The sequence below is a fragment of the Phascolarctos cinereus genome, unplaced genomic scaffold (genome assembly GCF_003287225.1).
Source record: "Phascolarctos cinereus isolate Bilbo 61053 unplaced genomic scaffold, phaCin_HiC Scaffold_1;HRSCAF=81, whole genome shotgun sequence".
Classification (NCBI taxonomy): domain Eukaryota; kingdom Metazoa; phylum Chordata; class Mammalia; order Diprotodontia; family Phascolarctidae; genus Phascolarctos; species Phascolarctos cinereus.
The window spans coordinates 248751725-248779322 of record NW_027555514.1 but is presented as its reverse complement, the minus strand read 5'-3'; the positions used below and the strand labels follow the sequence as shown (position 1 = coordinate 248779322).

Genomic DNA, 27598 nt, shown 5'->3' with positions numbered 1-27598 from the left:
GTGGCACCACAGAGTTGTTTTAATTTGCATTTCTCTAATCAGTAGTGATTTACAGCATTTTTCATATGACTATAGATAGCTTTGAATTCTTTTTCTGAAAACTAATATCCTTTAATAGTCTTTGACCATTTATCAATTAGGGAATGGTTCCTATTTTTGTAAATTTGACTCACTTCCCTAAATATTTAAGAAATGAGGCATTTATCAGAGAAACTTGCTATAAAATTTTTAATAGTTTATCATTTTCTATGGTACCTTTTAGCAAAATGTAATTTCCTCTATCATCTCTTTTAATTAGGTCTATTTTGGCTTTTGTTTTATCTGAGATCATTATTGGATGAGAAAAGTTACTAAATTATTTATACCCTTTGAACCAGGGATGCCCCCCTGCTGGGCATATACCTTACTATTGAAAAAAAAAGAGTCATTATATATACTGAAATAGTCATTGCAGCACTTCTTGTGGTAGGAAAAAATTAGAAACAAAGTAGGTGTCCATCACTTAAGGGAAGGCCAAACACATTTTGGTTCACCAGTGTAAGAAATGTTATAAGAAATAACAGACATGAAAATTCAGAGAAAAGTGTCAAAATTTGTACAAATTTATACAAAATAAAATAGTAGAACCAGGTAGCCAAAATTCAGAATAACCGTAGGAATGGAAGTGGAAAGAACCTAAAATGAAATAATATTTTGACCAGACTGGGCCCTGGGAAGAGATAAGGAACTTTGCTTCTCTCCTTTCAGTAGAAAGTTTAGAATTTATGGGTGCAAAAAGTTAAATATACTCTGTAACATGGTCACTGTGTCACTGAGTTTTACTTAATTGTGTTCTTCTGTTATAAGGCAAAGGAAGGGGAAAGGAATAAGTATTTATATAACAGCTATTATATGCCAGGCACTGTGCTAACTGCTTTACAAGTATTATCAAATTTGGTAGGTGCTATTATTATCATCCCCATTCTGTAGTCGAGGAAACTTAGGTCATCAGAGGTTAAGTGACTTGCCCAGGGTCACACAGTCAGTACATGTCTGAGATGGGAGTTGATTTCAGGCCTTTCCGACTCCAGGCTCAGCCCTCTATCCTCTGTGTCACCAGCTGCCTCTGTAAGGACAGGTTCGCTGAGTGACTGACATGAAAACAAAAGAAATCACCCTAGTATTTAAAATTCTTCTGTATGTAAGCCTAAGCACATGAAAATATTGTTTTCAGGTAAGTGGCTACATCACCTCATTGCAGGGTTTGGAACTACTCATGGTCTTTCTTCTTCATACCGCTTAGGCTTGTTTTTTGCACAAACAGCTGCTCTGTTCCTGAGTGCTAGATGCCAGACTCATTTTCTGCTACTAATGCTTTGCAGCAGTCAATGGCTATGTTACACTATCTGCAAATATGCTTCATTATTTCTTTAGAGGGTTGCAAGCTACAGAGCTGCCTATGACATGGGCTGAATTCAGATGGACACAGAGGGACAGGAAATCGTACATGATCCATATTCATTATTGGAAGTTTAGGGAGTTCATTTTATTCATTAATTAATCAAATATCTTTCATCACCCTACACTTGCTTTGTTTTTCTTCTAAAACTAGAATTCTTTTGTATTTATTTATTTATTTATTGCTTCTTGATAAGGCAATCAGGGTTAACTGACTTGCCCAGGGTCACACAACTAGTCTATGTCAAGTGTCTGAGGCCAAATTTGGACTCGGGTTCTCCTGACTCCAAGACCTGAGCTCTATCCACTGTGCCACCTAGCTGCGCCTAAAACTTGAATTCTTAAGGACTTTTGTTTTTACATCACCTAAACTTCCTTCCTATATCTCCCCTATTGCCACCAAACTCTTTTGATGACCACAGTGTACCGGAATTACCAAACTTTTGATATATTTATCGCCCTTAGGCTATGGCACAGAAAGAAGATATGGAAGAAAGAATCACTACCCTTGAGAAGCGCTATTTAAGTGCCCAGAGAGAATCCACTTCCATCCATGACATGAATGATAAACTAGAAAATGAGCTGGCAAATAAGGAAGCCATCCTACGTCAGGTTCAGTATCTATGTCATGGTTCTATTCGGGAATGTCTGTGACGTCTCACCATTCTGGAAGCATACAGGTTAATCTAAATTAGCTCTGGTGGTAGGTTTATATGAAATTAGATCACTACTTGAAGTAGAGGATAGGACAAAAAACTGGAATGACCCAAGAATTGTTTTGTATAGTTTTTCCACTAGGGCATTGTAGAGATGTTTTAAAATGACAATGTTATTTATCGTTGTGAAATCATAGCAATGCATAGCAATGTCCAGTATCCAAGTTGTTGTGCTGTGCTTTAATACTTGGTAACACCTTTTACAAAACACTAGGGAATAGTTTTGCCTGGTATGTGAGCATCTTAAGTTTCTATGATGGTATGAGAATATGGATGTAGTCTATTAAAACAGAATTTAAGCGGCGCTTGGCATGTTATCATAAAGCAGATGCTAATTTAGCAATCGTTGAAGTAATGAAATCATCAAGGCACGTGTATCTAGTGTTCTATTTCTTAATTTAATCTTCAGAAGTTGTTGATAGTTCCCTCTGGTTTCAGATGGAAGAGAAGAACAGACAGTTACAGGAACGTCTTGAATTGGCTGAGCAAAAGTTGCAGCAGACCATGAGGAAAGCTGAGACCTTACCAGAAGTTGAGGCTGAGCTTGCTCAGAGAATTGCGGCGTTAACAAAGGTACAGCTCTTGACAATCGTTCCTGTTTGAGACCAGTATGAACTGTGACTTAACATGCCATTTTCTTCATTGTAAGGCACTTTCATATTAGTAGTCCTAAGCATGATCATTGAGTATCAAAGTGATAAAATTATATGCCTTGTTCCTATTAGTACTAATAATTATTATTCAAATGAATTTCTCTCCATAATAGAAAATGTTATAAGCCTCTGTAATTTAAATTAATTATAAATTATAATTGACATGTTCAAACCATAATTCAATTTAAGATTTTAGAGATAGATAAATTGATTTACATTTGCATTACTAATTTAAAACAATAACCCTTTGAAATTCATGTAGTAGTCATAATTGTTTTTTTTTTCAATAATACATTTGCATATCAGGAGAATTACAAAGGAAACAGCTATAATCACTTTTACTTGTGTATGTGCCATACTGGATGCAGTGATTTTAGAGTTCACTTTACAAGTGTTAGTCATCAGACTTATTATTAAGGCAATCAATTCCTTTCTGTAGGAAGTCTGATGAAACCTGTTAAATCATCACAGAAAGAGATACAAGTATTGAGTGGTCCAAATGTGGTTTCTATGGGAGTGATTTCTAATATGCTCAAGAAAAGTCAAAAAGGTATTTAAGATTAGCTAATGTAGGACTGTCACTGTATCTTTAGCAGAAGCTACCTATTTTAGACTTTTGGAATCACTCTGCTGCTGATAAAGTCTCTCTTATATTTTACTATCAAATGGAGAAGAAATAACTTCAGAGAGTACATGCATATATCTAGTTTTTCTCACTTAAAATCCTGATTTAATTGATGAGCTATTTAAAAAATATATCAATTTTAAAATAGCCTGGTTTTTGAATGATAAAAAAATAATAATAATTGCATTTGGCTAAATCTCCAGAGGCACTCCAGAGATTGAGTTTAATCAAGTCCAAATTACTAATTGAAAACGTTGGTAAAGAGGTTCCACAAAACAAGAGTTGTAGAAATGAAGATTTGAGCTACTAAAGGCATTTTTGAAAACTTGAGAAGCAGCCTTATGTGCCGGAAAGAGCCCTGGAATTGGGATCAAACCTATGTTCAGGTTCTGTAATTATCATTTGATTAACTGTAAGAACTTAGACTAATTGGATGGAGCCAAGATGGCAGAGTGAAAGCAGTGATTTGCTTAAGCTCTCCCCCAAACCCCTCCAAATACTCATAAAAAATGGCTCTAAACAAATTCTAAAGCAGCAGAACCCCAAAAAAGACAGAGTGAAACAAATTTCCAGCCCAAGATAACCTGGATGATAGATCAGAAAGGCGTATTGAGCTGGGCTGGGAGCACAGCACAGTGCGGCATGGGCACTCAGGCCACAGCGAACCTGGAGCAGGCCTCAGAGGACTGAATCGCCGGCAGCTGTGGAGGCTTCCAGACTCCTCAATCCATGGATGCCAAAGACAACTTGGAAGGTCAGTAGGAAAATCTGTTTCTGTCGGTGCTGAGACAGGAAGGTGGGGTCTCAGCTCCATTCCCCAAAAGTGTGGCCCTGGGAGGGGGCAGCTGCTTCCCGGAAGCCCACAGACTGAGGGGGAATCCAGTGGCTGATCAGAGAGGGACTGCAGGGATCTCTTTGCCAGTGCTGAGGCAGGAATCTCTTGCTTTGCCCCTGTTTGGATCTGGGTCATAGTTCTGGGCGGCGGTGCTGGGGTGAGGAGGAACTGGCTGGTGAGCTTGGAGTGGCTGTGAGAGGAACCCTTCACAGTTACAGGACAGAAAGGAATACTTGTGGTCACAGGCCAGGAAAGGAGTAAACACCTCGCCCTTATCATACCACCTTGGAAGAACTGAAAATTTACAGGTCCCTACAAGTATCTCTGAAAACAGCTATACAAACCCCTGAAGCTGGGGACAATACATTCTCCACATTGGAAGCAGACTCTTACCTTAACAAAGAGTTTAAAACTCAAGTAATTGGCTGGGATCATGAGCAAGCAGTGCAAAAAGAGTCAGACTATAGATCTTACTTTGGTGAAAAAGAAGATCAAAATATACAACCAGAAGAAGACAACAAAGTCAAAGCTCCTACATCCAAAGCCTCCAAGAAAAATATGAATCAGTCCCAGGCCTTGGAAGAGCTCAAAAGGGATTTTGAGAAGCAAGTAAGGGAAGTAGAGGAAAAACTGAGAGTGATGCAAGAAAATCATGAAAAACAAGTCAACAGCTTGCTAAAGGAGACCCAAAAAAATACTGAAGAAAATAACACCTTAAAAAATAGCCTAACCCAAATGGCAAAAGAGGTCCAAAAAGCCAATGAGGAGAACAATGCCCTAAAAAGCAAAATTGGCCAAATGGAAAAGGAAGTCCAAAAGATTACTGAAGAAAATACTTCCTTAAAAATTAGGATAGAGCAATTGGAAGCTAGTGACTTTATGAGAAATCAAGACACAGTAGAAACAAATCCAAAAGAATGAAAAATTAGAAAACAATGTGAAATATCTCATTGGAAAAACAACTGACCTGGAAAATAGATCCAGGAGAGAGAATTTAAAAATTATTGGACTATCTGAAAGCCATGATCAAAAAAGAGCCTAGACATCATCTTTCAAGAAATTATCAAGGAAAACTGCCCTGATATATTGAACCAGAGGGCAAAATAGAAATTGAAAGAATCCACAGATCTCCTCCTGAAAGAGATCCCCAAAGGAAAACTCCTAGGAATATTATAGCCAAATTCCAGAGTTCCCAGGTCAAGGAGAAAATATTACAAGCTGCCAGAAGGAAACAGTTCAAGTACTGTGGAAACACAATCAGGATAACACAAGATTTAGCAGCTTCTTTAAAGGACCAGGGCATGGAATATAATATTCCAGAGGGCAAAGGAGATAGGATTACAACCAAGAATCACCTACCCAGCAAAACTGAGTATAATCCTTCAGGGGAAAAAATGGTCATTCAGTGAAATAGAGGACTTTCAAGCATTCTTATGAAAAGACCAGAGCTGAATAGAAAATTTGACTTTCAAATACAGGACTCAGTGGAACATGAAGAGGTAAACAGGAAAGAGAAATCATAAGAGACTTATTAAGATTGAACTGTTTACATTCCTGCATGGAAAGATGATATTTATAACTCATGAGACCTTTGTCAGTATTAGGGTAGTTGGAGGAAAAAATTATATATATATATATAGATATAGATAGATAGATAGATAGATAGATAGATAGATAGATAGATAGAGGCACAGGGTGAGTTGAAGATTAAGGGGTCATATCTGGAGAATAAAATTAAGGATGAGAGAGGATTATACTCGGAGAAGAAGAAAGGGAGAGGTAGAATGGGGTAAATATCTCACAAAAAAAAAGAAAAGAAAAGTCTCTTACAGTGGAGGGGAAATGGGGAAGGTGAGAGAGAATGAGTGAATCTTATTCTCATAGGATTTGGCTTAAGGAGGGAATAACAACACATTCAATTGGGTATGGAAATCTGTCTTACCTACAGGAAAATAGGGGGAAAGGGGACAAGAGAGCAGGGGGATGATAGAGAGGAGGGCAGATTGGGAAAGGGGTAATCAGAAGTAAATACTTCTGAGGAGGGACAGGGTCAAAAGAAAGAATAGAATAAATGGGAGGGCAGGATAGGATTAAGGGAAATAGAGTTAGTTTTTCACAGCATGTCTACTATGGACGTGTTTTACATAACTGCACATGTACAACCTATATTGAGTTGCTTGCCTTTTCAGTGAGGGTGGGTAGGGAGGGAGTAAGAGAGAAAATTTGAAACCTAAAGTTTTAAAAACATATGTTTAAAAAAATGTTTTCACATGCTACTGGGAAATAAGAAATACAGGAAATGGTGTACAGAAGTCTATCCTGCCCTACAGGAAAATAGAAGGGGAAGGGGATAAGAGAAGGGGAGACAGATAGAAGAGAGGACAGACTAGGGGAAGGGATATTCAGAATGCATGCCATCTTGTGGTGGGAGGAGGTGGGAGATGGTGTATAAATTTGGAATTCTAAAACTTGTGGGAGTGAATGTTGAAAGCTAAAAATAAATAAATTTATATTAAAAAAATAAATAAAATAAAAATAAAATAAAGGGAAAAAAAAGAAGTTAGACTAATTGCTTAGCTTCACTGAACCTCACTGGTTGTTTAGTCGCTTGAGTTTGAAATGAAGTTTTCCTGATTCTAAATCCAGCACTCTAAACCACTGATCCATGACAGAGGTAATGTGCATAAAATGGTTTTGAAAACCTTACTATACTATGTAGTTGTCAGCTATAATTTTTATCATATGTTATTATGAAATATAATTTCACAAATTAATAGATGACATTTATATAGCATTTCAAGGTTTGCAAAATCCTTTATAGTATCTCCAGCATAGTGCAATAAAAAGAATGATAGATTTGGAATCAAAGGACCTGGGTTCACTTCCTGCCTCAATCACTTATCACCTTGTGAACCTCAGTTTCCTCATTTGAAAAATGATAAAGTTGGGGGGCAGCTAGGTGGTGCAGTGGATAGAGCACAGGCCCTGAAGTCAGGAGGACCTGAGTTCAAATCTGGCCTCAGACCAAACACTTGACACTTACTAGCTGTGTGACCTTGGGCAAGTCACTTAACCCCAATTGCCTAAAAGCAAAAAAAAGAAAAAGAAAAGAAAAATGATAAAGTTGGACTAGATAACCTCTAAAGTCCCTTCCAACTCTAAATGTAGTATATATTTATTTCTACAACCTTGGAGAAGATAGTTTTATTCTCATTTTATCTCCTTTTGATCCCATTTATACAAAAAAAAGGACACTGTTTTTGTTTGGCTTTTGCCCTACATTCACTTTATTTATTTGTTTATTTATTTATTTATTTATTTGTTCATTTATTTTTGGCTAGTTAGTAAATATTATGTGTCTGAGGCCACATTTGAACTCAGGTCCTCCTGAACTAAGGCCGGTGCTCTATCCACTGCACCACCTACCTGCCACCCCTACATTCACTTTAAAAGATACTAATGATTGGGGTAGCTAGGTAGCACAGTGAATAGAGCACTGGCCTTGGAGTCAGGAAGACCTGAGTTCAAATCTGGCCTCAGACAGTTGACACTTACTAGCTCTGTGACCCAGGGCAAGTCACTTAACTCCAATTTTCTCACAAAAACAAACAAACAAAAAAGACACTAATGATTGTTGTAATAAGCTTTTTTTCTCCCCTGAAATTAAGATCTTAGCAAGTAAACAGTTACCCAAATAACTGACAAAAATCTATATGAGCGAACATTTTTAGAACTCAAGTGTAACAAGGACCCCTCTGATCATTTGGCATGCTTCATCTACACTTTATGCTTAGAAACCTATTGGGATTTGACCTTGCTGAACTAGGAATTATGGGACTTGTCTATGCTTATACACTTAGAACGTGCAGAGATGGGATTCAAACCCAGGATTCTCCTGAATACTACTTTAGAGTGTTTTCAACTAAACAATGGTGTCTTTAAGCAAATTGCTTTTTAATTCCTTTCCAGGGTCTTAATTTGTTTCCTCTATATTTCAACCTAGTTTTCCTGACCAAATTTCCAAAATATTTTATTTACCTTCCTTCAGTTGTCTTGTCTCTTTTATCTACTTCCTTCCTTTATTCTGCTTCAGCACTCCTTTTTACCTTTTTCTGTCTCTTTGTCATTTCTGTCTTTTTTGCCTTTTCTCTGTTTTCTTCAGTTCCTTTTCAAAATGTAACTTCTAATAAATCTTTACTTATATTTGCACATTGAAAGCTAACTGGTGACATTAATTCCAAACATCCATTCCAGTCCCAACCCCTATATTTTTCAGTCATCAACATATTAATAGATTGTACCTATCTTGACACTTCTGTTGTCAAATTTAATGTTACTTATCCAATTCAACAAATCCTTATAAAGCACCTATTTCTTTAAGGAGATAGACTCATGGTTTATTGGATAGAATCCTAGAATTGAAATCAGGTAGAGCTATGTTCCATTCCTGGTTTTGACACATATTAGCTAAATGATTGTGAGCAGTTTTCTTAAAATTTGGGTACCCTAGACGGCCCTCTCAAACTGTAAGTTCCAGGAAAATTGGTGATCTGTATGTATCATTAGACAGAATTTACACACCAGCTGTTCCCTATAGCAATAAAACCACAGATCCTGACCTCCCACTGCCACCTTCCCCTAACCCCACCCTCCCAATGGGCAAGGCACTAGAAATACAGAGATGAAAGCACAGTCCCTGTTCTTGACAGGCTTACAATCAAGAAGCAGTGGCATAACCTAAACAAAGAATTTGGGGAGAGTACTTTAGTTAAGTAATAGACTAGTATTTGGTCTGTTTATTGAGTAAATTGTGAAGCACTTCCCCTCTCACACTTTTGATCTAGTGTGTGTGTGTATGTGTGTGTGTGTGTGTGTGTGTGTGTGTGTGTGTGTGTAGAGAGAGAGACAGAGAGAGAAAGATGAACTTAAGCACCTTGAGGTCAGAGAGGTTTTTTTTGCTTTTTCTTTGTATTTCCTAGGTTTAGCACAGTGGCCTGGTACATAAAAAGTACTTAATAAATGCTTTAAAAATTAGATAAATGACTTTTTCTGTGTGCAGTATTAAGTAATACAGTTAGGTACCAATTGGGGAAAATAACAGATCCTCCAATTTGTCACATTGTTGGAACCCTGTGTATTTTCATTCATTGGGCTGAAACTAATTATCATATTTACATAATTAAAAATTTGAATAGTGTGAATTTGAACACATACACCCACTTCAGAGGATTCATTATTTGAGCAAAGGAGACCTAGTTGTAACTCCTTGATAAGTCTAAAGATTTGACATCTATATGTGTACTCTTATACATTCTCAGATCTTTATCCACCCTACCCTTAAGACTTAATAATTTTCTTTCTATGATTAGATTGCACTCAATGGCAGTATCTGTCACACATTCTATCCAATGTCCAGGTTAGAATTATGGCAGTGCTAAAACTCATCACTCTAATAGTGTAATTAGACAGTCAGTTGACAAGCATCTATCAAACACCATTTGTGCTAAGGCACTGTGCTAAGCTCTGAGAATACAAAGAAATAAGCTTTCAAGGAGCTCATAGTCTAATGTAGCAGGGTCATCTTCAGTCCTTCTGATCTGTGTCTCACCACTGGACCCAAATGGCTCTGGAGGAAAAAGTGAGGCTGATGACTTCACACAGCACTCCCTCACTTAAATCCAATTCAATTGCAAGTCATGGCAACACCCTCCTGATGTCACGGTCCTCTCTGAGAAGAAAGAACATAAATAACAACAGCAAGTCTAATAGAGGAGACGACATGCAAACAATTATATAAAAGCAAGATATATACAGGAAAGGTTCCCTGCATGCAGTAAATGTTGTCTGAATGAAGTGCTCTTCTCATTCATTAGCTACAGTTTTGATAAGTTGATCTGATGTGGTTTTGTGGGATAAGAGAGGAAAAAAATAGACTATCAAAGGCTATTTAAAGACTTCAGTTTTACCAAGATTTCAGAAGTTGAAAGCCTTCACACTTCCATTTTTCTTGGCATAATTACATTTTCTCTCAGATATTTTTAGAACTATTAACACTCTCTTAACATGATGTTTTCAGTGACTAAAAGACATTTTTACATCTGTAGAGCTGAAAATGTCACCCAAACTTCAATTCATTTATTATATTCTTAATTAAAGTCTATATGAGTTATGGAGATCCTCTCATTCTGAAAATTATTTGAGAAATGTATACTTTGCAATTTTGTAAATGCAGTAGGTTCATATATTCAGTTTTCACAGAGAATTTTTTTTTGTTGCTTGTTTTATGTTTTTCTTTGTTGTTTTCTTTTAACAAGGAAATGAGAAGCAGAGCAAAAATCTTGGAAACAGCAAATGCTGAGTTGCCTCTTACTTACCTATATCAGCATTAAAATGCTAAGTGTTTATTCTGAGATAATGCTGTGCCTTGTGGAGGAAATAATCATCTGTGCTTGATATCATGTTCAAATAGGTTATTATCTCATTTCAAATCTTGCATTACATATTCATGTACAGGGATATATGTCTTTATTATGTTTCCCCTTTTTAGGTTGACTTTTGGATGGGAAAAGTTCATTATTTGGATAAACTATTTACTATTTTTCACTTTCTACCTGGGCTACTTGGGTCCTCTGACTGTTTATAGTGGTTATTTCACTAACAGTGTTTATGAATATATTCATATCCATAACTTGTACATAGCATACTAATAAAATACAGCTCTCAGCTGCATTCCATATGTTGAACACATTATATCCGTGGCAATCTGGCATTTACCTGGAAAGTGATGGAACTCTCCAGACTCCTGGCATGGAATAATGCATAAAGGTTTTCTATTCATTATGTTTTCATTTTAAGAATAGGCCTCATTTTGAGAACAACAAAGTCAAGGTAGCACTTGGTTTCTGCATTATTCATTGGAGTGTTTAAGTAGGTTTTACAGACACGTTTCCTCCACCTTGCTGCATCACTGTGCCCTGAACAGAATGAAAACTTGACATCAATATGTGGCATTAACCTGTGAACTGAAGATTAAATTTCAAATGGACAGTCATAATGTGCATTCAAGGCCCCAAACTCTACTCATTTATGATTTCTCCTCTTAATTATGTTAAGTCAATTAAAACATATTTCATCTCTTGTAAATTATAACATTACATAGCCTAGCTTTTTCTTTCATTTAGAAAAATTAGAGGCTACAGCAAAAAAAAAAAGAATTTCTTGTAATTGGGTCACTTATTTAGCATCTTATACAACATTAAACCTCATTAATTCCATTTCTGTCCAAATAACTGGGGACTACTCCCCACTAAAGGCCCTCTAACAGCCTCCGAGACATATTCTGGTGTTTGGTTTCCCATAATTCCAATCATAACATGAGTCTGTTAGAGTTGCTTTGATTCACTCTATAATAATCGTGTATCAGCCAATTATCACTAACCTTTAAACTCCATCTTTAGGTCAATAGCTTTCTTTATTTTTTTAGCATATCATTGTTTTTCCATTTCTGTACATCAACAGCATCGTGTCCACTAGATATCTGTGTAGTTCTCTCCACAAAATTCTGTCTATTAAAGTATTGAATTTGCAGTCACATTTTTCTTTTAAGCATTCTGTGCTGTGTTCTGTTCAGTGTGCCTTTAGTTCTGATTTTTTCAATTTTGTCCCTCTCCTTTTCCTTGACTTGTTAGTCTGATCCAACCTCCTCTACCTCATCTGATGATTATCAGTATGTTATGGAAGCTAAACTACAAGAATTGATCTCCATACGTAGGAAGGTAGTCCTACTGGACTTTACTTTCTATTGCTAAATAGACTCCATCTGTTTTTGGTTTTGTTTTGTTTTGGTTTGTTTTCATTTATAAATCGTTTATAATGATTTTTTTTTTAGTTATTGATAATCAACCATTGTTCAGCTCAGTGCTTCAAGGAGCTTAAAACTTTTTCCAATGGCAGGTTTCTGTTCAAATTGCACAGTCTGCATGCTTCATTTGGCTGATTTCATTGCTCATAAACAACTCCAATGTTTTGCTGATGCTTGGATGTAACAGGCCTTTGTAGCTGACACATTTCAAGCGATGCTGTTCAGCTGCCTGTTTTAAACAAAGTCTCGATTTTGAAAACTAAGTTTGCGATTGGTAGTAGCTTGCTTTATGTTTTATTTCAATTTCCTTAGATGAAATGTTGGGAAAGCGTGGCATTTCTGGCTAACCCTTCCTATTTCTTTACAGGCTGAGGAGAGGCATGGTAACATTGAAGAAAGGATGAGGCATTTGGAAGGTCAGCTCGAAGAGAAGAACCAGGAACTTCAAAGAGTATGTGAATTGCAGATCTCTTTTCCACTCCCTCCCACCATCTCTGGATTTAATATTCCAGAGTATGCTCTTTATCGATTGTGGGCTTTAATTAAATCACATTTGGCAGGCTACGTGCATCTTAATGAAAAAAAGTTCCTGACAACTCCATCAACAGAGAAGCTTAATCTGCTTTGGGCACTCAGTAAAAATGTTTCACTTAACCTACCCAAATTTCAGCTTTCAATATAAACTGAGGGAAGATGGGTTTTATATTTAAGGTGACAGAATGTTTTTGTTTTTGTTGTTGTTGTTTTTCTCCCCCTGAACTGAAGGCTAGACAAAGAGAAAAAATGAATGAGGAACACAACAAAAGGCTATCAGACACTGTAGACCGACTTTTGACGGAATCCAACGAACGTCTGCAGCTACACTTGAAAGAAAGGATGGCAGCTCTGGAGGAGAAGGTAAAACAAAATGAAAGGGTATCTGTTTATCCCTCTTGAGTGATATGAATCCAGATGGTCATCAACTCTAACATTGGTGTAAACACCAAGTGATTCTAGTGTACTGTCCAGCAACTTCCTTCTATGTATCTCATTGCAGAAATATTATTTGTTTGCCTTAAGCCCTTCCTTGTCCTAATCAATCCAAAACCCATGGACTTTTTTAGGAGTCTGTCAAAACATCTCATTCCTGGGATCAGTAAACTCTAGTGGATCCTTATTCCCTCTCGAGTAAAATAAAATTCTTGTTTGACCTTCAAAATCCTCTTTCTTGCCAGGCTTATTATATACAAATCCCCTTCCTGAAGTCTCTAGTCTAGCAAAACTGGCCTTCTTGTCGTCCTTCACACAGGGCACTCCATCTCCTATTTTTCTGCCTCTGTACTCTGTGCATGTTCTCCCATGGCAGGAATGCTTCCCAATCCCCTCCCCTCCTTCGCCATTCTGAAATCTCTTAGTGGAGAACTCAGCTTGCATACTGTATTCCTCCTGCCCTGCCTTCAGCTACTAGTGCCCTTTCTCCCACTATGTTCATTCAGTCTATCCTTTATATAGCCCTCCCTCTGAGATTTCTTCTACAGGTCCACTCCCTAAGACACTATGATAGACCAGAGGAAGCTGACTACTATTTCTAGGGGATGAACATTACTGGTACTGTTGCTCACAAGCCCCTATGGGCAATCAGCCCTTCTGAATTAGCTTTTTAAGGTATTAACCAAGATGATGTAGCTCTTGTCCCACACTGGTGGTTTATCCCCAGAGGGGGCTAAGGACTACTCTCAGGGTTCCAGGGGATGAGCATTACTAGTATTGTTACTCACAAGTCCCTGTTGGCAGTCAGCCCTTCTGAATCAGTGTTTTACTAAAGGTATTAACCAAGATGGTATAACAAGAAGAATGATATAAAACAAAAGGAGTAATAACAAAAAAAATACAGCTCCTTGGGAAAAGTGGTCTAAAACTTAGAGTACAGTGATAATAAGCACGTGTGAAGATTATACAGGATGTCCCAGAAGTCTTAGGATAGTTTTAAGCTGTAGCTTGAAGACTTCTGGGACACCCTCAGTATGTGGCAAAGGGGTAGCTTGGTGCAACTGGTATTTTATTGCCTGGGAGTCCTTTTTGGGGGGAAATAGCCAGCCTTCTTTTCTGGTATCAGAGGGAGCATCCTTTCTGAAGCTGCCTTCCTCCTTGGGTTAAAAGAAACCACATCTGTTGTTTCACAGTGTATCATTCTGATTTTGACTAGATGTGCTACTTCCTAGTGGTATAATAGCTATAATCATATGCATGCTTGGTACGTAGGAGATTCCCTGTCAGGGAACAAGTACCTAAACCCATAGTAACCGAAACAGGAGTGGGGAGGGGGTGGAGGAGGAGGGAGAGGGAGATAGCTATATCTATATACATACATGTATAGATATAGAAAAACCATCCTGACAATTCTGCCTAACCACTTATTAAAACTTGAGTTTGGGCACCTACCCCACTTTGCAATAGCCAAATAGACCAATAAAAATGTTTTTTGATTGAAAATGTCTTTTGGCAATTAAACATTTTATTATCATCTAGAGGAGGTGATACAATGAACAGAACATTGGTTCGAGAGTCAGAAAACTCCAGACTTTAAATTCTACTTCTTATACTTCTACCCATCTGGTCTTGGGCATGTTACATTAACTCCCTGTGCCTCAATTTCCTCATCTTTACATTGAAGGGGGTTGGACTAGATGGGCTCTTTAAATCTCTTCTAATTGTAGGTCCATGTAATCCAGGCCTTCTGATCTATATATATCTGTCAACCTCCACTACTCCCAAAGGTAATTTGTTTTGCCCATATGTAAATGCATTCAATAAATTTGCCACTTAAGTAATTCCACCCTTTGCCTCTGCTGTTCTAGAAAAGTAATTTTTAAAAGAAATTTGAATTATTTGTTGTAATTATAGTGGTGGTAGTAGTAGCAGAAGCAGGAGCAGCAGTTAACATTTCTATAGCATTTACAATGTGCCAGGCACTGTGTTATAGATTTCATAATTATTTTCTCATTTGTGCCTCACAACAACCATGGAAGATAGGTGCTATTATTATCCTCATTTTACAGATGAGGAAACTGAGGCATGGAGGGGTTAAATGATTTGTTCAAGGTCACACAGCTGGTAAGTGTCAGAAGTAGGATTTGAACTCATCTTCCTGACTCCAGGTCTACTGCTTTATCTACTTACTGTGCCACCAACTGCATCGGTAGTTTGGAAAAGGCATAGTGCTTGCTTTCAATCTTAGCCATTCCTGTATCCCAAAGATGCATATGATATGCTATGGTGCAACTTATTTCTATCATTGTGAAAGTTCTGCTTGAATAAAGAGCTCATCTTTCCACAAGATACTTCTGCAAATGTAAAAGTTTTTGTTCATATAGACTAAAGAGCAAGCCTAGAAGCCAAAAAAGCCTGGTTTCAGTTTCTCCCAAATAGCATATGCTATGTTTGTGACCCTGAGCAACTCACATAATGAGTCAGTGCCTTGGGCAATTCAGTAAGACTATAAGTTAGAGAAAAAAGTGGCATCTTGGACTGATAAAGAAAGTTTTTAGTTCACTATTTGAAAGAAATCATGGGTCTAGTCTCTATCTCTCTATCTATCTGTCTTTCTATCTGTCTACCTATCTTTATATTATCTCTATCTACCTGTTTCTAATTTTTGTATTGTATACATACACATATATGTGTGTGTGTGTGTGTATGTATATATATACATATATACATGCTGTGTATATATATATATACATATATATACATGCTATATATATATACATATGTATATATATATATATATATATATTCAATTTTAATAGAAATTTGGCAATTAAGATTAGCAGGGAATAGAAATCCTATTAGAAAATCATCATCTGATGGTTTCTCATTTCCTGAGGTATCTAACACGTGTTCACTAGAAACACATTTTTATAGGGAAGTTAAGTGAATAAACACAAATGCTTCTTTCTTCTTATTGTTGGCCCTCTTAAGACGTAAGAGAGACATATTTATTTCCCCTCAAACTTGTGGTCTGCATGAAACAAGCAGAAAATGATTAACACCTTAAAAAACATGTTTGCATTCTGTTTTCTCTCTATGAATTTTACAAGTTAAGTCACCACGGTTTCAATTTCACATTTCCCAAAATGTGAAAATAACTGTTTTAAGGAATCTATGTTTATGAAGAAAACTGTGAATTAATATACTAACAATGGACATTTGCTTTTCATATATGTTGCTTTTATGTTGTTCAATTGATGTCACATCTGTTTTTTTTCCATAGAATGTTTTAATTCAAGAATCTGAAAGTTTCAGAAAGAATCTTGAAGAATCTTTGCATGATAAGGTAGTATGGAAAAAATTACATTTTTTTCACCTATATAACAATCATATGTGTTTTTTAATATTGTTGATATGTAATAATTGAGTGAATTAGTAGTATCAGTACCAGCAAACATTTATTGAGCACTTGATACATGGAAGACATTGTGGCTAAAAAAGGCTATAAAATGAGGTGTAATATCTAAACCCTGTCTGCCCTCAAGAAATATACACTTTAGTTGGGAATACAGAATATATACATATAGCAATCCAAACTAACATATATATATATATATATATATATATATATATATATATATATATATATATATATATATATGTATATATATATATATGTGTATATATATATATGTGTGTGTGTATATATATATATGTATATGTATATGTACATATATACTACCTATAGTAGGTATTTAAAAATGTTTGTTAATTAATATGGACTAAATAAAATTAAAGAGGGATTGACAGGTAAGAGGAGACTTGGCTCAAGCCTTCAAGGAAAGAAAAAAAAATTTAGATACATAGAGAAAAGAAAAGTAACATGGAAGTTTTGAACCCCAGTTAGAGAGACAATATTGGTACCACTGAAAAATATAGAGAAGTCCAGAGGGACCTATAAATAATTAAGGTAATGTAACAAAAGTCACTGTGGGTTACCATAGGCAAAAGGAATTCATCCTTTTTCAAGCCAATTTGTGATAATAAATTTCACATTGCTCAGGTAGGCTGATCCTCAGATGACAGATGTAGTCTGCCTTTCCAATGAGGTTGAAATTTTCAGAGCTCACACTCTAATTTCATAGCATTTAAGAACCTAGGATGCTTTCTATTCCCATGGGTAAAAGTGACTCACGTGACTTAGATCCTGCTTTCATGGAGCTTACAATCAAATGACTTATTCAATAAAGGAGAAGTACAAAGCTACCAAAGATAGAAGGAAGGAGAGCCATCACAAGGTATTTCTGCATCTGAGGCAAAATCATCAAAATTGATGGGAAGAGAGAAATCCTCAGGGTCATTGCTGAGATAGCTAGCTCACAGCATCATTGGTGTCCCAAGTTATTGCTATCACTGATGTCCTGTACTGCATTGCTGAAATTAGGACATAAGTGACAGCAATTACTTAGGGCAACTAGTACTGATGATACGGTGTTCCAGGTATCTCTCAGCAGTGACAGTTCTTATTGCCCTGCTCACATTCTGGTGTGCTTGAGCAAGAGTGGTGAAATCAGGGCCTTGGAAGAAGGCTGTGATAACAATGGGACCCTTAGGGGTGGGAACCTTGGACTGAGTAAAGGATGGGAATGGGAGGGGGGGAATTATGCCAAATAGCATACACCCAGTGGATGTCTACTATAAGGAAAACACACAACCCTTTTCCTTGTGGACCCAGGCACAAAACTCTAGTTGTGCCTGATACTAGGGATAATTCTGTGATGTTGTATATGACAGTTAAAAATAGAAAGATGTGAGAAACTTGAGGAAAGAAGACACCACTTTTAGCTGGAGAGGGAACAGTTGGAGAGTGTAACACTTTTTGTCTGTGTTCCTTCCTACTTATAAAAATTAATTCTCATTATTGAACTGCCATGCCTCATAATATGCTTGCCAAATGTCTATTTTCAGGAATAATGAAGCAGGAATTTGAATTATTAATTTGCAGATTGATATTGTGGAATGTACATAGTGTCCAAGTAATGTTTCTTTCATCTTTAGGAAAGATTAGCAGAAGAAATTGAGAAGCTGAGGTCAGAACTAGACCAATTGAAAATAAGAACTGGCTCTTTGATTGAACCCACAATATCAAGGTAATTTTTAATTAAAAGCTGATCTAGTTTATTTCAAATGAGCATCAAGTTTTTTTATGGCTATATATCGCTGCAAGCACCAAAATGTTGAGTTGATAAATGGTTATTCTGCCACAGTTTAATCCTGTTTATATCTGTTATACTCAACATAGAACATAAAACTTTTACATTTTAAAGCGTATTAGTTTAAAAAGATTTCCTTAGACAAAATAGCACACACCTTTCTTTGATGGTCTTCTGTTCAGTAACTTTTTAAGCTGATTTGCAAGTCTATATATCAAAGTAAATAGCTTTTTGAATGAAATAGTTGAAATGTCTGCAATGAGGTTATATCTATCATAGTAGAAAAAGTCAAAAGCACCTTTATTTAAATGGAGCTGCAGGCACTCAGCTCTATACTGCTCTACTTCTTTAGAGAAATAATAATTAAATGTTTGGATTCCAATATTTTTTTATTTATCATAGCATGAATTAGGGTTATGTCATGTCTTATCTAAAACAACATATCCTTGGCTAAAACATAAGCACAATTTCCTCAATGGCTTATGTTAAGGTTTACATTACTCAGAAGTATGCTGTTTTGAAAACTGATATTGTTTCACAGAGAGTAAGCACCCCAAAGGTCAACTCTTTGGTGAAGCCTTTCTTCATCTCTTCTACAAACATTCCTAGTTTTTGAACCTCTTTTTTGAAAAGTATTACATGTAAAATAACTAATCTTGTCTTATAGCTTCAACTGCAGGAGTTATTAATGTGGTGTCCTTGACATATTCCTTTCTTCATAGCTGTACTTCACTATAATTGGCTTCTTTTTCCATCCTCTGTATGCATTTAAAACATTATTCTGCAAGTCTATAGGTTTTGCCAGATTGTGACCAAAAAAAAGTTGTTTTTTTTTAAATGACTTTCAGTATATAATCAACTGATCAATCTCAAAGGATCAGTACTCACAAGGATCTGTGATATCATTGATCTGCAAGCTTCCTGAAGATTGAAATCTATCCATACCGATGTGACATCCTGGGATTCTTAACTGAGTGTTTCCCTAAGTTTACCATAGGAAGCCCAACCACTGTGTTTACAGCTTTCTGTACTCTCCGGCATTGTGAAGGCACCAGGGGAGCACTCTGGCTCTCTCCTTTCTTTTCATCATGTGATCAGCCCATATTCACTTCCTTGATGGTATTTTTATTTGTTTTTCTTTAGTTTCTCATTGGTTATGTATTGTGCCCTGTTCATCCTCACTATGCAACTCTTCTTTCCTTTTCATAATGTCAAGCAAAGAGCCAATGAAATAGTGTTTTCTTTTGTCTTTGGCCATAGGATCATGTATACTCTACCTGTCCTGGATTATAAAAGCCCTCCCTCCATTTAGGTGCAACTTAACTATTTCCTCTTGTTGAATTTAAAAGAATTTCAAGATTAATATGATTAGACTTCTCCTTCAGTATGCCTTCTTTTTGGTTATTGGACAAAAATCTCTCATTTATAATCAAATTAAAGTTTATTTATGTGATTCTTAGTCTCTTTTCCCTCTTTCCCACCATCATTGCAAAATTGAAAGTCTACACATTTTGTTTTTGTGTTATGGATTACCCTACCTAGAAAAAGAAATTTATGCATTTCCAGATGGTGATATGCTTCTCCATAGGGAGCTACACTGGTTCTTGGAAAAACACATTTCATTTGTGCTGATGCCATACAGAAAGCATTTCTTGCATTGTGGAAGTTTCCACTGTATATGTTTTGTTGATATAACCATTGAGAAATTGTTGCCACTTTTGTGTACCCATTGGACTTCAGGATGGAACTTTGTAGAGGAGAGCCAGTCAACCAATAAGCATTTATTAAGTACCTGTGTTCTAGGTGAAACTATCCCTACCCTCCTTCGACTTTTATAATCTAGTGAGGTAACACCATGTAAGAATACACAAAATAAATATACAAAGTAATTTGGTGGTAGAGACAGGAGGGGAATTCAGAAAATGTTCATGAGTCTGTAAGGCTGAGTGAGTAAGGAAGTTGAGCTTTGAAAGAAATGAGGGTTTCTTGAAGGCAGAAGAGAAGAGAGAGATTATATTCCTGACACAAGGTTACTACCTAGACAAAGCTACAGAGAGATAGGAGATGAAATTGATATTGTGTGGTGAACAAAAGGAGGGTCGTTTGTGTGGACGGAGTACAGGAAGGGAAAGAATGTGCAAAGAAGACAGGAAAGTGATTTGGAGGGTCGGTTGTGCTAAAGATCAAAAAGAAATTCAAACTTGATCCTGGAACTAAAAGAGAGACATTGGAATTTATTGAATACAGGAGTGACATGGATAAGCCTGGAAGATCATTTTGGCAGTTGTGTCTTGGAGAAGGGAGAGTCCCAAGACAGAGAGAACAATTTGGAAGCTTTTATAGAATTCCAGACAAGAAGAAATGGGGGTAAGAACCAGGGTGGTGGCTCCATAAACAGTACAGAGGGGATAGATGTGAAAGATGTCATGAAGATGAAATTGACGATAGTTGGCCGTTTGTTAGATGAATGGCGCAGGGGAGAATGAGGAACTGCAGGTGACTCTGAGGTTACAAATCTGGGTGACTTTTCAGTCACCTCAACAAAACAAGGCGGTTTGGAAATGTGGGAGTGTTTGGTAGAAAAGATAACAAATGATAATATGTTGGGTTTAGATGGTTATAAGACTTGTAGCTCAAAATGTCCTCTAGGCAGTTAATGATGAACCCAGAATAGAGACTAGTCTTAGATCTAGGGAGTCATTGGCATAGACATGATGATTAATACTGTGGAAGGTGATGAGGTAAGTGAGTGAGGACAGAGAAATAAGAAGACAGGGCCCATGAAAAAGACTTGGGGAACCCAGATAGTGGAGGTGTGAAGAATATGAATGAAGAGCCAGCAAAGGAACCAGAGAAGGAACATGAAGACAGGAAGGAGGAGACCCAAGACAGTAGCATCATGAAAACACAACAGAGAAATGGTGGGAGGAGGAAGAAAGATTATTCATTGTTTTTGGACATTTTTGAATTTGAGATGCCTATGGTGTCTTTTTCCAAATCAAAAATGTTAAAGAAAACTACTAATTTGGGATCATTGTATCTTAGATTTATAGCTGGAAGGAAATTCAGGTGCCATTAAGTCCACACTAAGACTTAGCAAGGGTAAGTGAGTTGCCCGGGGTCATTCAGCTTATAATTGGTAGAAGCTGAATTTGAACCCAGGTCCTCCTGACTCCAAACCTAGCACCCCATATGCTACACCACACCCTCCATGACAACAACAAAAAGGATGTTAGTGGCACAAATTATTTTAAAAGGAAAGATTTCTAATATGTGTTGCAACTCTCTTCCCTCTATTACAATGCAAAATGTAAAGGAAAAAGCAAATGTGACTTTGAAGTTTAACAGTGGTCATCACTGTGCATTTTGTACAGTTACTATGTAAATATCATCTTCTTCATCACAGTATTCATTTGTATGTTTCACACTCCTGTTAATCTTCCATCCTAACTTCAGAACCATGTGAAGGAATCCAGAAAGCAATAATAATAGAGACCAATAAAATAGAGTTTAAGAACAGTTTTTAGCCTAGACAAGAGTGCTATAATGGGGCAGCTAGGTGGTTCAGTGGATGGAGCACTAGTCGTGGAGTCAGGAAGATACGAGTTTAACAGCTTCAGACACTTACTAGTTGTGTGACCCTACACAAGTCACTTAACCTTGTTTGCCTCAGTTTCCTCATCTATAAAATGAGCTGGAGCAGGAAATGGCAAACCACTCTAGTTTCTCTGCCAAGACTCCAAATGGGGTCACTAAGAGTCTGCCATGACTAAAATGACTGAACAGCCACAACTACAACATTTTATAACTACCTGTCAAAATATGAACAATGAATAAGGCTGTTTTTGATGTTCTTCCTAGAAAGAAATTGTGTGTTTACTGACAGACTAAGACAAATCTTGAGAGGAATAGTTCAAGTTTGAATATTCAGATGTTTATATAAGCCAATGATAGGAGTGAAAAACCATTGTGTTTGGTCATCTTTTCTTCACTTTTTGGGGGGAGAGGGGGAAACAAAAACTGCCACCATGTATAAACATGACCAGAGAATAGCAGCATTTTTTCACCTGTATTGCTGTAAATTAGGACTCTGCTGAGTGCAGAGTACATACATGACCAGGAGAAGCTCTCCAGGGTATTGGTTGCCATGTTTTTATATTGCAGGCTGTACAGTAAATCAGTGTGGTCTTTTTAATGGGGAGGTTCAATCTGGAATTATGCCATAGCTTCAAGGCCCATAATCAGCTTTTATGATCAAAGCAGCCAAACCCTCCTCTCCTTGGGCTCCCTTCTTAACAGGAAACTAAAAGAAGAGATTAAAAGAGGAAAACCAATCACGTTTCATTTTTCAGAATAGAAAATGATGATTTTGAACCATGCAGCAAACCTTTTAAAGAAGACCCATGTAAAGCTGCTTGTAAGCTTTTCTTAGCTGTCTCAAGTGAATAGGCTTAATGTGTGTGTGTGTGTGTGTGTGTGTGTGTGTGTGTGTGTGTGATATGCTATTTTCCTTTGACTTGGAAAGTAAAACATATATATATATATATAATATAGTGTGTATGTGTGTGTGTGTGTATATCTCAAGGACTATTCCAGATATACTTAGGGTGGCCAGATGCGATTTTCAGTTAAATTACAGCTAATATTAGAAGAGATTATTTTGATCACAGAAAACTTTTAGCATTTTTTTCCCACCATTTTTTGGTCTTATTGAAATCTAGCAATGAAAATGAGGGAGCCCTGAGCAACTTAAATTAAATATGAATAAAACCAATGAATAGAAAAGAGCAACTTGGAGCTTCTCATGAGCCATTTCAATGACTTATTTGGCTTATATGGGAAAGAGACTTCTTTTGAAATAGCGTTCTGTTTTAGTAACATCCAGGTTTATGGTTAAATCTGTATCTTAATGATGATAATAGCTAGCATTTATATAGGGCTTTGAGGTTTGCAAAGAGCTTTACATGGTATCTCATTTGGTCTTCATAACAACCCTGTCAAGGAGGTGCTATTATTATCTTTCTTGTTTTACTGTTGGGGAAACTGAGGTGGAAAGAGGAGAAATTAATTTGCCCAGGTTAACACAGTTCATAAGTATCTGAGGCAGTATTGGAATTCAGATCTTCCTGATTCCAAGTCCAGTAGTCTATCCAGCTTCAGAATGGTATTATTCAATAAATGAAATAATCATGTAATAAACATCTGCTCTGGTCAAGGCAGTGAGGCAATATATTATGTTCAATATAAACAGCCAGCGTCCTTGTCAGAAAGACTTGGGTTGAAGACCCTTTTCAGATACATTCTGACTGGGACACTCTAGTCAAGTCACTTAATCTCTTGGTGCCTACGCAGCTTTCTAACACTATAAGTTATGGAGAAGAGTGATATGTAACAATAGAGGGAGGTTTCTAATTGGGAATCTCTATAATAATGAAAACACAGGTCTGAAATGAAAGAAAAAAAAAGAAATTGAGCTAGGTGCTAGAGATACACAAACATGAGATCGCCCATGTCCCCAGGGAGCTCACTGAGAGAAATGGAATGTATCTGAATGAGGCTGCAGTTCCTCATCTAAAAAATTAGGGGGCTGAGTAAGATCATAATAGTTCAAAGGGACCTTGGAAGCCAGTAAAACCAATCCTCTCACTTTCCAAATGGGGAGATTGAGTACAGAGACTTTGAAAACACTTTCTATGATACTTTGACAATCAAATATATACAAATGATTTCAAGAAGGAGAGAACACTAGTAATTTGAGGAGATCAAGGTAGAATTCCTCTATAAGGGTTATTATCCTTAGTCTTTTAACATACTTTTCAGATATGTTGATAGCAGTATTTTGATATAATTTGTTTCCTTTGTAATACTATGTGTTTTTGTTTTATGCATTTAAAAGCATTATCCTGAGAAGGGCTACCAAACAGCCCAGGCGTTTATGACGTGACAAAAGTTAAGAATCCCTCCCAGAAGTCTTGAATGAAATTAACTATTCTAAGATTTAGAAGGGTGAGGAGAGAGTGCATTCCAGGAATGGGCACAGCCTTTGGGAAACTCACAGGGATGTATAAATCATATTAAAACAATATTCTTATGCAAAGGAAGCCATTATCAGTGCATTATGCTTATATGGTGAATGCTTCTAATCACCACCAGCTAATAAATATATGACTATTGATAATGGCTTCTGGTTATTATGTTTGTTACCTGTGAGATGTGGCCAAGTCACTTGACCTTCATTATCCTCAGTTTCTTCATCTATACAATGATAAGGTTTTATTGGATGGCCTCTGAGGACCCTTCCTGCTCTAGATCTGTTGATCCTATCAGAATGATGGGCATTTGGGGCTTTCGGTATTAATGATCTATGATTGTATTGGTGGGCAGACTCCATCCTCAACACAAGTAACCACCCATACTTGCCTCAACCCTTGGGATTTCCCTTCATATTTTTCCCCAAATCTGACAAACAATTAGGCATAATATTCTATAGAAAGGTGAGTTTCCTTTTTAGCAGGTTTTAAATAATTATATTTACTTAATCACTAAATTAAGGAAAAGCTTGTTTAAATCAAAGGTATTTCTGGATAAATTTATATTAAAATATACATATTTTTTTAATTTCAAACAAGAGTTAGAACTCTCCTTTGTTCTGCTTTACATTTTTATGTTTACATTTTCATTATCAAATCCAAGAGATCAAATGTATTTTATTTGATGGTTGAATGACTACTTGTACAGAAAGTATTCCTTGGGAATATATTTGTTACTGACAGAATCTGTAGTTATCTTCAAAAAGGCAGCATTGCAAAACCAATTTCGGACTGGTATTGGTATCAGTTTATGTGTGTTCAAATACCTACTCCAACATTTACTAGTTGGCTGTATTGGGTGAGTCATTTTACCTTTCTGATGAAAATAACGTTATTTTTGCTGTCTGTTTCAACAGCTTGTAGTAAGGGAAAGAGGCTCTGAGTTATAATAATATTTTAAGTCATTAAACCTATCAGAATCAATCTTAAGCCCCACTACTGGGTTTATTCTCTTCAGGTAATGCCCTGCCTACTAGAGAGTCCTAAATAAACTGTTTAGTTCAATGAAATAGTAATTTACTAAATGGTATCAGGGAGGCAGGGTAACTAGGTGGCACAGTAGATAGAGTGCCAGGCCTGGAGTCAAGAACATATCTTCCTGAGTTCAAATCTGGCCTCAGATACTTACTAGCTATGTGACCCTGGGCAAGTCACTTAACCCTATTTGCCTCAGTTTCCTCATCTGTAAAGTTACCTGCAGAAGGCAATGGTAAATCGCTCCAGTATCTTTGTCAAGAAAACACCAGTTGGGGTCATAAAGAGTCAGACACAGCCAAAAACAACCACAACCAAGGTGGCACAAAGTACTTAATTCTGCTTTCACAAATGCCTGATTTATTCCTGTGGAGGCTGATGCATTATTGACCGACTATTCGGTGATGGTCAGTGATTCACTCTTTGAATTTTATTTGACATTTGAATTCTCTTGATAGGTAACCGATGCTTTCTTCCTCCTCACAGGACACACTTGGATACCTCAACAGAGCTTCGGTATTCTGTAGGTTCACTTGTGGACAGCCAGTCTGACTATAGGTCAACTAAGGTCATAAGAAGACCCAGGAGAGGCCGTATGGGAGTCCGAAGAGATGAACCAAAGGTTAATCGTTATACTTTTCAGCAATTTGTTTATAATTACTACATTCTGTTTCACTACTAGTCTGAGAACTGAAAACATTAAATTTCATTGGACATCATCATTGGTGTCATGTGTGATACAGAAGGATGGTGCTGTAGATTTGTAGTTGAAAGAAACTATTACCCTAGTCAGAGGGCTGTAGCTCCATATTTAGAAATTAGAGGCTGTCAAGTTCAACCCCCTTGTTTGACGGATGAGGAAGGTGAGGCAATGAAATTTAAGTGATTTATCTAGGGCCACACAACTACTAAGTGTCTATGTAGGATTGGGTGCCAGGTCTTCAAGACTCCAAGTCAAGTAACCTATCCACTATATCATACTTCTTTCCAAAGTGCTGAGTATATATCTTGGCAGTATCCCTTAGAAGCTGTATAACCTAGGGCAGGGGTGGGGAACCAGAGGCCTTGAGGCCACATATGGCCCTCTAGGTCCTCAAGTGTGGCCCTTTGACTGAATCCACACTTCACAGAACAAATCTCCTTAATAAAAGGATTTGTTCTGTAAAACTTGGACTCAGGGGGCAGCTAGGTTGCATAGTGGGTAGAGCACCAGCCCTGGAGTCAGGAGGACCTGAGTTCCAATCCAGCCTCAGACATATAACACTTCCTAGCTGTGTGACCCTGGACAACTCACTTAACCCCAGTTGCAAATAAATAAAAGAAAAAAAAAAGAAGAAAACTTGGACTCAGTCAAAAAGCCACACCCAAGGACCTAGAAGGCACATGTGACCTCATGGCCCCAGGTTCCCCACCCCTGACCTAGGGTAAGTCATTGCACCTCCTTTCTTGTCAACTTTCTTAGGTATAAAATACAGAGGCTGAACTCAGTGGCCTTGAAGGTCCCATTCTTTTCCGATATCATATGATTCTTAGATTTGTCAGAAGGAAACCTGGTATGGTGGATAGAAAACTAGACTCAAAGCCTTCTGAAGACTGGAGTTCATAGTCTGCCCCAATAGTGACTAGCTGAGTGACTCTGGACAAGTCCCTTAGCTTCTTCGTATACTAGGGCAGAGGTGTCAAACACGTGGCCCAAAATACTCTGGCATGCTGCCCAAGCCCGATTAGATTGTAATTGGGAAATATTTAACAAAACAAATAAAATAAAGTAAAACATAAATAATATTATATTTTGAAACTAAATCAATATGCAGCCCCTTATGCATGGATCTGTGACCCCTATTCCCATTTGAGTTTGACATCACTATTCCAGGCAGCTCCCCAAAACTCTAACTTGCAGAAGACCTCCTAGCCTGCTTGGGTAGTAAGTGAGTCCTCCTTCCCTGGAGTCCTCCATACCCATGAAATTACAGGTCTAGACTATGGCTCTGTTCCCACCGTTTCATGATAGATGAGTGTCATTCAATGCATAGGTATATAAATAATGTTTTGGAGGAAATTGTGAAGTCATTAACTATTGTGAATTTGACCGGAACTCCTGAGTGTGTATATGTTATATTATACTGTTACTATAATTATCTACTCCATTCAATATTACAGCTCATACATTGTGAGCTTTTCCAATACGTATGGAGCAATATTCCATAAGACTGTGTATTAATCAG

At 37.1% G+C, this 27598-nt stretch overlaps 1 protein-coding gene across 19 annotated transcripts in view; it reads left to right on the top strand.

Moving 5' to 3' along the window:
- Nucleotides 1–27598, top strand: part of PPFIA2 (PPFI scaffold protein A2) — a 670503-nt gene that overhangs the window by 538561 nt on the left and 104344 nt on the right. For all 19 annotated transcript variants that reach the window (XM_078146464.1, XM_078146473.1, XM_078146471.1 and 16 more), the window contains 7 exons: nucleotides 1903–2049; nucleotides 2592–2726; nucleotides 12495–12578; nucleotides 12893–13024; nucleotides 16380–16442; nucleotides 18155–18246; nucleotides 25860–25995. In XM_078146464.1, coding sequence (XP_078002590.1) covers nucleotides 1903–2049; nucleotides 2592–2726; nucleotides 12495–12578; nucleotides 12893–13024; nucleotides 16380–16442; nucleotides 18155–18246; nucleotides 25860–25995 — 789 coding nt within the window. The remainder of the gene's footprint in view (nucleotides 1–1902; nucleotides 2050–2591; nucleotides 2727–12494; nucleotides 12579–12892; nucleotides 13025–16379; nucleotides 16443–18154; nucleotides 18247–25859; nucleotides 25996–27598) is intronic.